The sequence below is a fragment of the Podarcis erhardii genome (genome assembly GCF_964252035.2).
Source record: "Podarcis erhardii genome assembly, chromosome: 17".
In the NCBI taxonomy this organism is placed as follows: domain Eukaryota; kingdom Metazoa; phylum Chordata; class Lepidosauria; order Squamata; family Lacertidae; genus Podarcis; species Podarcis erhardii.
The window spans coordinates 31,106,075-31,122,126 of NC_138515.1; the positions used below are offsets into that span (position 1 = coordinate 31,106,075).

General features: G+C 47.4%; 1 protein-coding gene and 1 long non-coding RNA gene across 2 annotated transcripts in view; one reads left to right on the top strand and one right to left on the bottom strand.

Moving 5' to 3' along the window:
• LOC309332616 overlaps positions 1 to 709 on the top strand; it is a 34,181-nt gene extending 33,472 nt beyond the window's left edge. The window contains exon 3 of the long non-coding RNA XR_014152247.1: positions 87 to 709. This is a non-coding gene — a long non-coding RNA (uncharacterized lncRNA). The remainder of the gene's footprint in view (positions 1 to 86) is intronic.
• A 64-nt stretch (positions 710 to 773) lies between these two features.
• Positions 774 to 16,052, bottom strand: part of LOC309332486 (cysteine-rich protein 2-like) — a 42,739-nt gene continuing 27,460 nt past the window's right edge. The window contains exons 4-5 of the mRNA XM_081845709.1: positions 6,351 to 6,405; positions 774 to 1,152 (exon numbers count right to left, since the gene is read on the bottom strand). Coding sequence (XP_081701835.1) covers positions 1,070 to 1,152; positions 6,351 to 6,405 — 138 coding nt within the window. The 3' untranslated portion in view covers positions 774 to 1,069. The remainder of the gene's footprint in view (positions 1,153 to 6,350; positions 6,406 to 16,052) is intronic.

Consider the following 16,052-nt stretch of genomic DNA (forward strand, 5'->3'; position numbering starts at 1 on the left):
TGTCTGTTGCTCAGTTCAGCTTGTGGTTGTCTCACTGACAACATTGGGGGGCAGGCTTGCTTTTTACAATTCTCACTAACTCTCAGTCTTGCAGGTGGTTTCTCAAGATGAAGATGGGCAGAATACTCTCACGGGAGTTGCAAAGGCTGCTATGTGTGTCTCGGTTGAGCTACTTTGAGCTATTTTGGACTGCGTATCTGTCCCACACAAGCTGGGCATTGCTGTGCAGATAACACTGCCTGTATTACCTGCAGCCATCAAAATCTTCCTTTGGCCACATGTACTTTTCCACCAGCTGTTCTGTACTTCTCCCTATTCCATATCTCTGTTGAAGTCACCACATAAACACATCACTGGCCCACATCTGTGTCAAATAAACACAAAAGTTCAAACCGCATTCACTCGACCCATATCTTAGTATCAAGAAGTGGTCAAGGTGTGACAGAGCTTCCAGTTTTGCAAAATGAAATGCTGGAGCATATGATTATTTTGAGAGTCATTGTTCGAACCTCTAGCATATATTTTATTACATCAACGAATGAAAGACTCATTTGCAAATCTGAAGTGGCTGTTTGTGTGAGATACTTCTAATTTGCACAGGGTTTCACTGCTGTCCTTCTGAATATTTCTAAGTGACAGTTTGTGTTGCTTATGATGTTGAGCCAGTTCAATTATATATTTGGTTGTGGGTCTGTAATGAGGACATTAATTTAACTTCGGGTTTCCCTGGCTTACATGATGCGTTGCTGAATGAAGGACACAAAACTGCAAAATGCAGGTGTTCACAAGTGCTTTATTATTCAGTACCAACATATACAAAATAGGCACATATCTTAGTCTAAATAAAGCTACAGATGCTTTGCAAGCATTTATACATTTCAACAATGTTCACTATTAACCTGCTACAATATATTTATCACAGCTGCTATGTTAGCCAGAGGTAGGGTGAACTCTATTACGGAAGCTGTCTGACCTTGTTTAGATTATTAGTTATGTTCAAGCAACACCCTTTTTCAGCTGACATCGCTTTATAAATTGCTACTTCTACAGCATAAGCAAGGAAAGACATCTATGAGCCCTTTCGGATTTCTGCTGGAACCTTAGGAGAAGGAGAGGCCCCAAAGGACGAGCGGGTGGTTGATGGTCTTGTTCCTTTGCAAATTAAAAAGAAAACATTTTAGAAAACGTTGTGGGAGAAAAATCGTATTTTACTCCCCCCCCCCCTCTCTCCATAAAGCAAAACTCACATTCAAAAGTCGGATAATTAAAAACACAGATGCATGCTGTAGAACATGGTGCGCAAGCCTAATCTGCAGCTCTTCCTTTGAAATCCTTATCAAAGATTTCTCCTGCCAGGAAATTAAACCTGCTCAGAGTTTTGCAGAAGCATTGCCAAAGTGTTCAATTAAAACCTGGACTCAGCTGAACTTCCAGGTCTCACGAGAAACCGAAATGAACATAAGCTCCAGTATTATTTATATCGTTTGACATATGAAGCCACAATCTGATCCCAGTTTATACACCTATGGGAGACTGCAAAGGATTATGCGCACGTTGCATAACGTTATACATTGTGCCAATATAAGTAGCCTAAGACTGAGGCAAGATGTTTCGGCCAACGAGAGTAATCCAAGCACACAGTGATGGTCCCCGTGAAACAGTGCAAACAACACCAAGACCCAGCAAATGAAAATTGGCTCACTGTCTTGATTCATTTTGGGGGGGATTTTGTAAAATAGGTCTAGTTATTGTTTTGTCTATTTTGCACATTGGAATCTGAGGAATTTACGTATAATATATACTGGTATTTAATGTTTGTATGCTGCACTGTGAAAAAAATAGACAAATTAACAGAGAGCAGGTCTATCAACAGGCATTAGCCATGATAGCTAAAGAGAACATCCTATATACAGGTATGGTGGAACACTGAATCTCAAGGTTCTTTAGCAAACAGCCCACCACATGGACCACACTCAGTGATCCTGAAAACCATTACTTCAGCCTGCAGGTGTAGGTTTTCAAGTCAAGGAGGGAGATGGGCAAGAATACTTATTACTTAGCTTTCTATGTGCAGGGAGTTTTTAAATAAGAGAATGCAGTAATGCAGTCCCCACTTGCAGTCAGAAATAACAGTCCAGAAACAGTTCTACCACGTGATGTTCAGGAGATGTTGGGCTGTAGCTCAGTGGTGGAGCTTTGCATGAGAAGGCCCCAAATTCAGTTTACCAGTCTCCAGGTAGGAATGGGAGAAACCTCTGTCAGAAACCTTAGAGAGCTGCTGTCAGTCAGTGTAGACAGCTAGATGAACCAATGGTATGAATTAATGTAACACAGCTTCCTATATTGGTTTGATATGCTGGATGGAGTTCAGAACTTAGTGCAGGAACACAATGAATCAAGACTGGAAGCAAATGGACCTCAGCAGCAACCCAAAAGAGGCTTCTTTCTTGTTTAAACAAGGGTTGTTAATTCAGGATAATGACCCTGAACAGACGTCTACGATCTCTGAAGTAAATGTAACCAACCTCACATAGCTGACACAAAAATAGCAACTGAGAGAAGGGGTATAAATATTTCAACCATGAAACTAGCCTTGACTTTGAACACAAGATCAAAATCCAGACCTAGGCATTACAAATGTGCATGCTAATCCAAGTACTTGAAAATTTAATTTGCTGCTTTAGAAACCTGGATGCAAACTCAGCCACGGGTCACGGACAGCAGAAAGTAGAAGGACCTGATTCTGAAACAATGATGACAAAGACAGTATAAAAGGGCCCAAGATAATTTAGGTTTACCATATGATTAAATGAAACTCACTGCAGGCCCTTTTATGTTTATTCTCACTATTCCACCATATTCTGAATGACCAGATGCCAAACTTGACTCTTTACGAGAAGCCAGAATCAGGTTCTTAAAAGGCTTTAAAAGGTAAAGGCTAAAGGGTCCCCTGACCATTGGGTCCAGTCGTGACCGACTCTAGGGTTGCGGTGCTCATCTCGCTTTATTGGCCGAGGGAGCCGGCATACAGCTTCCGCTTCTGGCAAACCAGAGCAGCACACAGAAACACAGTTTACTATCCCGCCGGAGTGGTACCTATTTATCTACTTGCACTGGCATGCTTTTGAACTGCTAGGTTGGCAGGAGCAGGGACTGAGCAACGGGAGCTCACCCCGTTGCGGGGATTCGAACCAAGGTATTAAAGAAAAAAAGGTGTGTTACATACACAGCAGTTTACCTATCGGGTCATCGGAGTCTCTTTCCTGCCCCTGCATCCTGCTCCAGATGGATACCAAGCAGAAGAACGGAACTGCTCTAGACCTCTTCCCTCCTGAGAGAGAGCTGGGCTCTCCCACCGCCATAATTGGAGAGCAACATATGGTATTATGTTCCACTTGGCTGCTGCAAGGAAAAGGCTTGCTGACTAAGTGGCAGGCCCACCGTGTATGAAGGGAGAGGGAATTAGCAGCTCGTTCCTTTTCACCTTTCTCACCCCTTTATGCCAGATGCCAGGCACAGAGCAAAGGCTGGCTTCTAGCCAAGCTGATGCAAGTGAAACCAAGCGCCTTTTTCTTGCTACACACCCCAGCAGTTTCCCTGAAGCAAGAGGCTGAATTGTCATGGAAGCAGCTAGGCACAGATTAAAACGATGAGTGGTTTATAGGCTGTGTACACACCCTACCTCAAAGCACATTTCGTCCTGGGAACTGTAGTTCACCCCCTCACGGAGCTACGACTCCCAGCACCCTTAACAAAACCGTTCCCAGGATTCTCTAGGGTTAAAGGTAAAGGGACCCCTGACCATTAGGTCCAGTCGTGACCGACTCTGGCGTTGTGGTGCTCATCTCGCTTTATTGACCGAGGGAGCCGGCATACAGCTTCCAGGTCATGTGACCAGCATGACTAAACCGCTTCTGGCGAACCAGAGCAGCGCACAGAAATGCCGTTTACCTTCCCGCCGGAACGCTACCTATTTATCTACTTGCACTTTGACGTACTTTTGAACTGCTAGGTTGGCAGGAGCAGGGAACCGATCAACGGGAGCTCACCCCGTTGCGGGGATTCGAACCGCCGACCTTCTGATCAGCAAGCCCTAGGCTCTGTGGTTTAACCCACAGCGCCACCCGCATCCCTTTCTTTGGGGTAGTCGTGCACTTTAAATGTATGGTAGTATCTTTCAAGAAAAGTCCTATATAGTCCGTTTGGCAGGGGAGTTGATGATGCAAGGATAAATGGGGGTTTATTTCAATCTGTGCAAGCCAATCTTTCCATCTGGTGTGGGTATGCGATGGCCCGGTCACCTGAATCATCCCACAAGCACAAATTGCTAGCAGGCCTCTCTGACGGTCGTTCTGAGAAAATCCCAAATGACTCGTTGCAGGAAGATTGTGGATTTAATTTGGTGTTGTGTTTTCTCTTTGCCCTGACCCAGCTCTAGTTTGCACAACAGCGAGTTGCTCAGCTGGGAATTGCACGTCATCATCAAGAGTTACACGCAGCCAGTTGAATGGAAGACAAAACAGCATTGCATGGCGGGTCTTCACGGAACCTCCTTGCTCTCTCTCAAGGAATATACGAGAGGTGAATAGGGCAGCGATGGAGCATATTCCCGTGCTGCCCAGGTGTGATAGCCTGGGATTCGGACTCGGAGGCTGAACCTGACGAATCGCAGCCTGCACAGAAGTCCCCGCCTCCAGAACCAGCTGAGCCGGGGCTGGGGCTTGAGCCTGAAGGGTCCTCAACTGTGCTGGATCCTCAGGTGCAGGCATCAGCTGAGCCTGCTCTGACTCCTGAAGTGATGGAGGACCCATTGCCTGCAGGTGCTCCACTCTCAGCCCCGTTGGCGGAAGCTGAGGTTGCCTCTGGGTCCGGTAACCCTCCAGCCTCTCCTGAGCTGCAGAGGCTCAGGGCAGAGAGGCGGAGGGAACTAAGTTCCCACAGGAGGAGTGCTCACCTCCAGGCCAGGAGAGGCGAGTCCCCTGTGGACCGGGGCTGCCCTAAGCCTCGGGGCAGCTAAAAGCCAGCCAGCCCCAGTCCCAGGTTGCAGGAGCAACATTGTTGGTAGCCTGTTCCTGCCTGCACCCTGTCCTGCTCTCCTGCCAGAGTTCCTGACCTCACCCGACTCCCTGCCTTGGACCAGCTTCAGACAGCCTCCATACCGCACCCTCGACCTCGGACTGGACTTGGACCTCGCCGCATGGCTAACCCTCAGGACCAGCACACCAGGGCAGGGGCGCACCCGAGGGGGGCGTGGTGTGGAGGGTCCCCCCTCAGGCGTGGGATAGCTGCTCAGGTGCCCAGAGCGGTGCACACGCCCTGCAGCCGGGGGCAAAGTGAGCCACTCACAGGGGCGGAGAGAGCTGCCCACGCCACCACCCACCTGCAACTCCCAAGTCTCCCCAAGCTGTCAAAACGAAGGAGGAAGGAGGGGAATGCCACTGGCAAACAGCGCAGCTCCCCCCTTACCCCGATGGATCAGGCTAGGCTTGGGAGTCACGGGCGGGTGGCGTGCCGAATGTCACCTCCCTCAGTGAGGGCACCCAGGTCGGCCCCCCCCCCTTTCTACGCCCCTGGAACAGGGTTGCATCAGCTGGCCGTCTCTCCCTGCCCCACCCCTCCACAAAAATTAGCAGCATTGCTGAAAAGGAACCTATGCACATAGATCAGTTTATGAGCAAGGCCTTTCCTTGCAATCAGGAACCCTGGGCTACTTCCAGGCAGGCATTTGTTGCAAAATGAATTTTTATTGTAAGATAAGAGGAGCGTGTGAATGGCCCTTCTTTCCTAAAAGTTGTTAAGTGGAAGAATACAAATGCATCTCTTAATAACGGTGCATTGGCCAGCGGCTTCCCTCACAGGGTCCTGGCATTGTAGGGTGCTGAGTGTTGTTAGGTAAAGGGACCCCTGACCATTAGGTCCAGTCGTGGCCAACTCAGGGGTTGTGGCGCTCATCTCGCTTTATTGGCCAAGGGAGCCGGCGTACAGCTTCCGGGTCATGTGGCCAGCATGACTAAGCCACTTCGGATGAACCAGAGCAGCAGACAGAAATGCTGTTTCCCTTCCCGCTGGAGCAGTACCTATTTATCTACTTGCACTTTGACGTGCTTTTGAACTGCTAGGTTGGCAGGAGCAGGGACCGAGCAACGGGAGCTCACCCCGTCGTGGGGATTCAAACCGCCAACCTTCTGATTGGCAAGCCCTAGGCACTGTGGTTTAAGAGTTGTTAGGAGACCCCAATTCCCTTCCCAAAGATATAATTGCCAGAGTTCTCTGTGAAGAGGAATTGGCTCTGAGAATTGTAGCTCTTCTCTGTGAGTGCAGGGCAACTGGTTCATGGGATAGGAGTTTACCTCTGGGTCCAAAGCGCTGAAGGTAGCAGTGGGTGCAGTAAGGTTTGTCGTCATGCTGTGAAAGTAGAACAGAAGAAAGATTAGTTCTCCCAGATTTTCTAAGGACACTTACATGTTGCTAATGCCATGCAGGCTATTGTACAAGACACAGCCTGATGCGAAAGTTGCTGCCCCCCCCCCTTGATGGGAACTTGCTGGAAGGTGATAGGATCCAGCTTCCCGGTTGTTGATGGCCACTGGCTGCTCAAACCCACCTGGGCTGGAAGAATGCTTTTAGTATTTGATTGCCAGCAACAGAGGGTCAAAACAGCTCAAGCCTGGGAATTGTTCCAGCAATATTGCTAAGCCACAGGGAATTGTGGGATACTGGGGAGGTAGACCGATATGGTTGGGACTAATTATACCAGGGCACATGCTTGATTTGCGTCGGCTTGGCCTGTACGTTTGTGAATAAATAGCTAGTTATAAAAGGCACCATAACTCTTCGCTACACTGCAACAGGTTGCTCTTGCAACTTCTTATCGCGTGGGTGGGAAACAATATGCAAAGCTGCCTAGGAATGGGCATACCAGCCTATTTCGAGCTTATGTCATTTTCCATCCCGTTTCTGCATTAATCTGCACTTAAAAAAAAAAAAAATCCACTCTTAAATCCATATTTCATCTCAGTGTATGCATTTCTAAATGCATTTTATAGTAAAATATGCATTTTAATACCTTCTTTTAAAAAACTGCGAACAGCGTCACAAGATTTGGAGAGGTGCACAATCTAATTACATTCTGATCTGCACACTAGTCCAGGAGGTGCGGATCAGGTTGGTTCACACTGGAATTCACAGAAATTTAATTCCTCAGGCATCCCTAGCTGTATCAGATGTGAAGGCAGGAGCGAAATTAACACAGAACAGGTGAATCCCTGGTGATTTAAGAAAGGCTTTATGAAAGATGTTGATTTAGAGCCAAGATTTAAAGCCGAGAGAGAAAAGATGTCAAGCTGAATGTTATCCAAAGTTCAGCAGTTTTCGGCATGGGAGCTTCTGACAGTGACAGCGATAATATAAAATGGAACTGTGTGTGTGCTTCTGCTGCCTTGAAGGATATCTTTGGGAGAAGGGAAAGGTAAGGAGTAAACCCTTCACAGATGGTGTCTCTAAGACGGTTGGATGGTGCCGTGTACACCTCCTTCCTGCAACTCCTGCAGCCAATCTGGTGCCAATGTATTGCTCTGCTTTCCTTTGGACAACATCAGCAAAACATAACTGTCAACCGTCCCTTATTTGGCGGGAAAGTCCCTTATCCCAGCGCCGTGTCCCGCTGCTGTCCCTTATTGATGATGTCCCTTAAATTTCCCGGGTTTCATGCTCGCCCAGCTTGGGAGGGAAGCAGTGGCTCGGGGTCCTTCGCCGTGAGAGAGAGTGCGCACTGGCACCATCGTCCTGGCGCGAGGAGTTCCATCGGCCCTTTCCCGCCCGAGAGAGGGGGGGAGGGAGAGAGAGACTCGCCCATGCCGCCCACGAGCCCGGAGGCGGCAGCGATGGTGGCAGCTGAGGAGGCGGCCGGAGGGAGGAGGAAGAGGAGGGGATGGGGAGGGACACAGAAGGGCGGTGCTTCAGCGGCCGCTGCGGCGCCACAACCGCCTCATGCTGGATTGTCAATCCTACCAATGTATGTAACTCTTTACAATAGCAAAATCCCTTATTTTGGCTGCTGATCCCTTATTTTCGAGGCTGCTGGTCCCTTATTTTCAAATCCGTAAGCTGACAGCTATGCAGCGAAGCAAAGAGGGAAGTCTTGCTGTCTTTGCAGCCCAGGACCTCCATACACATCGCCCAGGCTTGCACACCATGGAAGGTCACTTTGGAGCTGCTAACACAGTGGTTTGACTTCACCTCCATAGGTGAACTCCATTGTCTCTTGAGATGCACAGATGCCAACAGTACGCCTTTTACACCTGTCTCTAATTGGTAGATCCTTTCTGGTTTTTGTTTTTGGTTTTACTAGAACCTAGGGATCTGACAAGCCTAAAGTCTGCCCGTCTCTGCTATAGCCAAAATGGGCTATTGCTCTGGCTCTGTTTTAGGCAACTCCCTATGTTCTTATAAATCAATTTAATTGAAAATGTTACATATAAGATATACATTGCATATAGAATTATTTTTCTCCCTTTCAATAACTCAATGCCCGCTGAAAATTGCTTTGCAAGTTTGGATTGCCTGTTGCTACCCCAGAAATGTTTAAATCCAGCCAGGTCATTTTCTCCTTGAAGCCTAACTATTAACCTTAAGCCAGGTGCTAATAGAAAATTATTTATAGCGTCTGCGCGAGGTATATGCAGTAGGACCCTTCTAACAGTCAATGAGTAGAAGAGACAGCCCCCTACCCTTTCATATTATTAATGTCCCCCCCAAAAAAATCATTCAAAACATACCTTGACTCTAAAGCTATTACAATGCATGTCATTATGCCTCCCCCAAATGTTCCTGTTAATGGGATTTAAACTCTGGCAAAGATGTGGGTGTGATCATGCAGAGTAAAACACATGGCTGTTACAGAGGAGGGCAGGATGAGGGTTTAATGGCAGAATGGAGTGTGGGAAGCTCTCACAGCCTTCACTGAGAGATCATAGTTAATAACTTGCCATTATTCCATACTTCGCTTTGCTTTTTATCCAAAGAAGGGCTTGTTCTGCACTAGGGGCAGGGAATAATGTGATACAGGTCACATTTAAAGGTCCATGGAAGCACAGGTCAAATCTGTGTCCAGGGCAGCTGTTTACCAGCTCCATCTGGTACGCAGGCTGAGACCCTACCTGCCTGCAGACTGTCTCGCCAGAGTGGTGCATGCTCTGGTTATCTCCCGCTTGGACTACTGCAATGCACTCTACGTGGGGCTACCTTTGAAGGTGACTCGGAAACTACAACTAATCCAGAATGCGGCAGCTAGACTGGTGACTGGGAGCGGCCGCCGAGACCATATAACACCGGTCTTGAAAGACCTACATTGGCTCCCAGTATGTTTCCGAGCACAATTCAAAGTGTTGGTGCTGACCTTTAAAGCCCTAAACGGCCTCGGTCCAGTATACCTGAAGGAGCGTCTCCACCTCCATCATTCTGCCCGGACGCTGAGGTCCAGCGCCGAGGGCCTTCTGGCGGTTCCCTCATTGCGAGAAGCAAAGCTACAGGGAACCAGGCAGAGGGCCTTCTCGGTAGTGGCCCCCGCCCTGTGGAACGCCCTTCCAGCAGATGTCAAAGTGATAAACAACTACCTGACATTCAGAAGACATCTTAAGGCAGCCCTGTTCAGGGAAGTTTTTAACATGTGATATTTTACTGTATTTTTGGTTTTTATGGAAGCCGCCCAGAGTGGCTGGGGAGGCCCAGCCAGATGGGCGGGGTATAAATAATAAATTATTATTATTATTATTATTATTATTATTATTATTATTATTAACCTACAGACCCTCCAAGTGTTCCTATTTTCCCTAATTTAGAGAAGCCATCCCAGTTTCTGATTTGATGTCCCGCTTTTCCTTAGGATGTCCCTATTTTCATTGGAGAAATGTTGGAGGGTGTGGAGTTACCCAACCCCCGAGCCATCTGACGGCAATCCTGTATAGGAAAGTTTTTTAAAATGTCTAATGTTTTATTATGTTTTTATATTTGTTGGAAGCTGCTCAGAGTGGCTGGGGCAGCCCAGTAAGACGTGTGGGGTATAAATATCATTATGGAATGGGACGTCCCTAATTTCATAGGAGAAATGTTGGAGGGCATGAACTCTTGATAGGCATTCTTTGAAATTTGCACTTATCCAGATTTTGTGGTGCTGTTCTCCAGCCAGCGAAGGTTGCATATATTAAGGGAATGCGCACATGAAAATGAATATATCAGGGAAAGTTGCATTATGTTGCATTATATTAGGAGGAGTTGCTTGCAAAATTGCATTTATCAAAACTGCATACCAAAATGTTTATTAGGAGAATATTGAAATGAAAATGCTGGTGAACTTCCATGATTTTTTCTTAAATTGCAACTTGCTATGGAAGTATGGAAAACTACAGTTAAGATATGGGAAAATTTGAAATCGAGAGAACCAAGATTGACAGATCCTTTCAGCCCTAGTCTGCACTTAGCATGGCCAATGATGACATCAGAAATGCTCTTTGGGTACCTGCAGAGCAACCCCACCCAGAGGTCAGCCTGTTCTCCAAAGCTGGAACGCCTTGGGGCAGCCTGACTTGGATGCTCATTGACAGGTCACACTCGGTTCACTAGAATGGTACCTCCACCGGCAGCATGTAGCGGTTAATTTATAAATGGAGAATAGCCAGGACTGAAGCCTGACTTGGAGTAATAAGATCTGAGCAGCCTGCAAGCTTTGCCTCTTCATCCAGGATTATGTCTCAGATTTCCCACAATGGTGAGGAAGAGGCACTCTTCACATGCTCAACGGCACTATATAATTATGTAATATTCTACAAGGCTGAGTCAATTAAGACAGTCTCAAAGCCAGGTAAGCGAGGTGCTGGGTTTTAGGAAGGAGGTGTGAGGGCTCTGACGGGGTCCTAGAGTCCTCCCACCTCCTTCCCAAAGCCTAGTTAGAGCTTGCCCAGCTTTGGGAAGAAGGTGAGAGGGCTATAGGATCATGCAAGAGCATCGTGCCTCCTTCCCAAAAACTGGTGCCTCACTTAACTGGCTTTGGAAAGTCAGCATGAGGGGTTTGTGTGTGTGTGTGTGTGTGTGTGTGTGTGTGTGTGTGTGTGTGTGAAATTTTGGCCTTGCTCTCCCCACCTTGTGAGACAAGGCATACGAGGATATGTTACATCAGACTGATGCACACTCTTGTTATCTACTGTGACTGGCTCTCCAGGGCCTCAAACAGGGCTCTTTCCCAGCACTGACCTAAACCAGCCATGGTGTTAACCTTTGCAGTTTCCAGAACAATATGAGAACTGAAACACAGCTATGTATCTTTTAACATTTGCACTCTTCCAACTTTTGCACTGCCATTCTGAAAGAACATGTCAGCTGCAGCACAGCCATCCTTTGAAATTTGCACTTACCCAGATTTTGGGATGCAATTCCCCAACCAATGAAGGTTCACAAAAATGTATGTGCTGAGGGAAAAGGTGCATAAAAGTGAACATATTGGAGAAAAATAACATACAAAAATGTGTTATACTGGGGGGAATTGCTTGCAAAAAAATGTGCACATCCATCATAACAGCATATTAGGAGAAATTCACACAGATGGATTTTCATGAGGATTTTACAAATGAAAAATTCACAAATTGCTGCAAAATGTGGAGAACGGAATTTAAGATTGGAAAAATGAGAAACTGAGAGAACCAAAGTGATAGAACCTTCCATCCCTAATTGACACAAATGGGGTTTTTTGGGGGGTGGGTGCTGATCATTAGTGGGATGTCAGCTGGAGGGCCGTGAAGTTCAACTCTCCCCTCCCCTCCCCTTCTCTGAAAGTGCTTTTTGTTTTGGGAAGAAATCCTCCACTGGGGGCCAATATGGGATTTCCTCTGAATACGAATAGCAGGTTGAAAGGAAGAATTTCTCCCAAACAATTCACAAAGGTCAGCAACCCAGACAACACAAGAGGCTTCTGCAGTGGAAGCAAAATTAGCAAAATCCTGCAGACTTATTAACCTTCTTTGGGAATGGGCACAGACCTCTTTGGATCCTGATCATTCCTTAAAGGTAAAGGTAAAGGACCCCTGACAGTTAAGTCCAGTCGCAGATGACTCTGGGGTTGCAGCGCTCATCTCGCTTTACTGACTGAGGGAGCCGATGTTTGTCCGCAGAAGTTTTTCTGGGTCATGTGGCCAGCATGACTAAGCCACTTCTAGTGAAACCAGAGCAGCGCACGGAAATACTGTTTACCTTCCCGCCGGAGCGGTACCTATTTATTTACTTGCACCTTTTTGGCGTGCTTTCGAACTGCTAGGTTGGCAGGAGTTGGGACAGAGCAACAGGAGCTCACCCCGTCGCAGGGATTCGAACCGCCAACCTTCTGATCGGCAAGCCCAAGAGGCTCAGTGGTTTAGACCACAGTGCCACCTGTGTCCCTCTTGGTCATTCCTTACTAAACCCCATACTGCCAACACCAGCATATTAAAAAGATGTATGTAATAAACAATCGTAGTGAAGAAAACCATCTAGTGCACTTTGTGTATCCTCAGACCTCTCTAAACAAACTGATGCTTGTAAGATCATGCATAGTAGGCCTGTATTTTTTAAATCTAGAGCTCAATGGTGCAGGAAAAAAATCCAGGGGGGAGGGTATAGAATCTTGGGAAATGATCCTGCAAATGTAAGTTTTTATGCTGCATGACTTGATTCCCCCAAGGATTTCAAATGTGGCTGAAAAGATGTTCAGTATTTTTCCCCTCATCCTGTGGCACATGCTGTGCAAATATTAGTGCTGTTCCATATACAATGAATTTTTCATACATCCCCATGAAGATAACTTGATTTAATGCAACAAAACTGGATCAGACATTCTTCGGGAAACCACTTTGCAGTGATGGTAAGCTGAAATCTCTTGCTTTGGGCTTGCCCTGGAAGAACCGTATTAGAATCAATTCTCTTTTCCATCACCGAGCACAAGAAAGCCATTGCTTCGCAGGTCCCTTTCCCGAATCGGAATGAGAATGTTTCTTGGTCGTTATCTACCCTTCTGACTTCAAGTGATTTAGAGATAATACTTTACTGCTCAACTAAAATTTCTGCACAGATGTCTCCAAGTCAGCTGCATATGAACTACATAATGTTATCACTGACCCGTGTCTGCTGCAATGACTGCAGGAAGAGGTCCCAGGTTCAATCCATAACACCCTCTGGTTGAGGTGGGTAAGACTCCCTGTCTGAAACCCTGGAGAGCTGCTGCCAGTCAGAGCTGGCAATATTGATCTAGATCACCCCAGACCATTGGCCATGCTGACCAGGACTGTCAAGTGTTGTAGACCAAAATATCTAGCATACATCAGGTTGAGGAACACTGGTTTAGGGCATAGCTGTCAACTGTCCCTTATTTGGCGGGAAAGTCCCTTATCCCAGCGCTGTGTACCGCTGCTGTCCCTTATTGATGATGTCCCTTAAATTTCCCGGGTTTCAAAGGAAGCAGCTCCTCTCCCTCCCTCCCTGCCGGCCAGGGAGGAGGGAGGCTCCAACTGTGTTGCTTGGCTGCGTTGCTCACCCAATAAGGAGTCTAAGAACGACTGGGGGGGGTGGAGTTTGGATTCCTTGTGCCGATCAAATCGGCCATGTTGCTTGGGGACTCGCCTTTGCTCAGCGCTTCCCAGCGGAGAGGTGACGGTGGTTTTCCTTGCTGCATCCCCTTTGCCGGGTTGCTGCGCTGTGGGAACCACTGCTTGAGGCATCGTTTGGATGCTGGCTGGGCTTTCTGCCTTTGGCTTGGAGGGGCTCAGAAGTTGAACATACCTGTGCTTGGAAAATCCCTTATTTTGGCTGCTGATCCTTTATTTTCGAGGCTGCTGGTCCCTTATTTTCAAATCTGTAAGTTGCCAGCTATGGTTTAGGGTTGTCTTGCAGGCAGCTTGTACTCATTGGAAAACTGTCTGTGCACCCTTTCTCCTTTCATTGATGCCATGGCCAATATTACATTTTTTCGACTTGTCATGGTGCTCAGAGATTCATCTTGGAATTGCTGAGGACAAGGGTGGTTCCCTGTACCATACGCCACCCATCAGACTTGGCAAGTCTTTTAGCTAGTCTCTGTGCAAGAAAGGGGCTTCCTGACTGAAATGATAAGATGGGGCTAAGCAGATGGGGGCAACCTCCAAACTCAACAGCTTCTTTTGTCTATGAGACAAAAGAAATAGGACACAATCTGGAGCGTACTTAAGCAAGAACAGCACTTTGGCCCCCTTGAAGTACTGATGTTAGGATCCCACCCAACCAGAATAAACCCTAGGGAGACCTCTTCTGAACGTGCCATAGATCCCAATGAAAACCTCAGTACTACTGCTATAGTCCTGAGGCACCTCATCTCATTAACTTCTCAAATGGCCCTCTTTCTCTGACGACATCCCAAGTCCTGCCTCAGATCTCAAGTTCTCCTCTTTCACTCTCTGGACCTCAAGAATAAAGCCTTCAGTGGTCCAGGTAGGAAGTCCAGAGTTGGTACAGAAGTTCTTGTTTGGCTGCCAAAAAGCTTCCTTACTAGGGGTTCCCTTGAGGGAAGGGAGGGCAGGAAGGGAGGAAGTCGGAGAAGATTGAGCTGTGAGCAATGATGAACAGGAAGCAGAGGGGCTGGCAGTGAAGGTAAAAGGTAAAGGTAAAGGTACCCCTGCCCGTACGGGCCAGTCGTGACCGACTCTGGGGTTGCGCGCCCATCTCGCTTAAGAGGCCGGAGGCCAGCGCTGTCCGGAGACACTTCCAGGTCACGTGGCCAGCGTGATGAAGCTGCTCTGGCGAGCCTGCACCAGCACAGCACACGGAAACGCTGTTTACCTTCCCGCTATAAAGCGGTACCTATTTATCTACTTGCACTTAAGAATGCTTTCGAACTGCTAGGTGGTCAGGAGCTGGGACCGAACGACGGGAGCTCACCCTGCCGTGGGGATTCGAACCGCCGACCATACGATCGGCAAGTCCTAGGCGCTGAGGTTTTACCCACAGCATCACCCGCGTCCCGGGCAGTGAAGGTATAAGCATCTTAATCTCTGTTTGCCTCTTGCTGGGATTACAGATCCCTGTTTGAGCTCCATGCCCATTTCCCTTTGAAACTTCCTTGCTTCCAATACTAGGCACTGGTCATGGCCAACTAGTGATGGGCGTCAAAGGGCAGACTTAGGTTTCACCCTGATGGGATCCCAGAGTGATCCTTTTCCTTTCTCCTATAGACTACAGTAGGAGGCAAAACCCACCTGCCATAATTGTATGGCCTGGGACAAACCTGACAAGAAATTCTGGGGCCGCCTATATCATGACTTTGTGCAGAAGGTCCCAGAATCATCTACAGGGAGGGCTGGGAGAGACCCCAATCTAAGATGAACTACAAATCAGGCTCATTATGAGGCAGCTTCTTGTGTCCCTACGTACAGAGGTAAGGATGGGAGGAGAAGTTCTGGTTGGTCCACATTTTAATGCAAACCTACCTAATTCACAGTACCCAAAACAAACTGCAAAATGAAGCGCAGCTGTCCTTCAAAATTCTCACTGATCCGAATTTTGTGATGGAGTTCGTCAAACTTCCAAAAATGTGTTCAAGAACGCATGCGTTTATTATGGGTAAATCTACATAAAAATTCACATGCTGGTGAGCATAACATGCAATATTAAGGGAAATTGCTTGCAAAAGCATGTATATTAGGCAGAAATGTGTGTCTATTAAGAAGAGATGTGGCAGACGAATCTGATTTGAGGACCTTTGAAAAAACAAATATTTGTGGAAATGTGCCAAACTCAATTTGAGATTGGAGAAAGGAGAGACTGAAATTACCGTATTTTTCGGCCCATAGGGTGCACCTAGTTTTTGGGGGGGGAAATAAGGAAAAAAAATTATTTTCCCCCCAGGCACGGGGCTGGGGCAGGGGAAGCCCGAGCTTCCCCCGACCCCAGCCCCCAAAACAGGCAGCTCTCCACAAGCCGTGGGAGAGCTGCACGAAGCCCGAAGCCTGGGGGGTGCTGAGCTCAGCGCGTCCCCAGGCTTCGGGGTGCAGGCAGCTCTC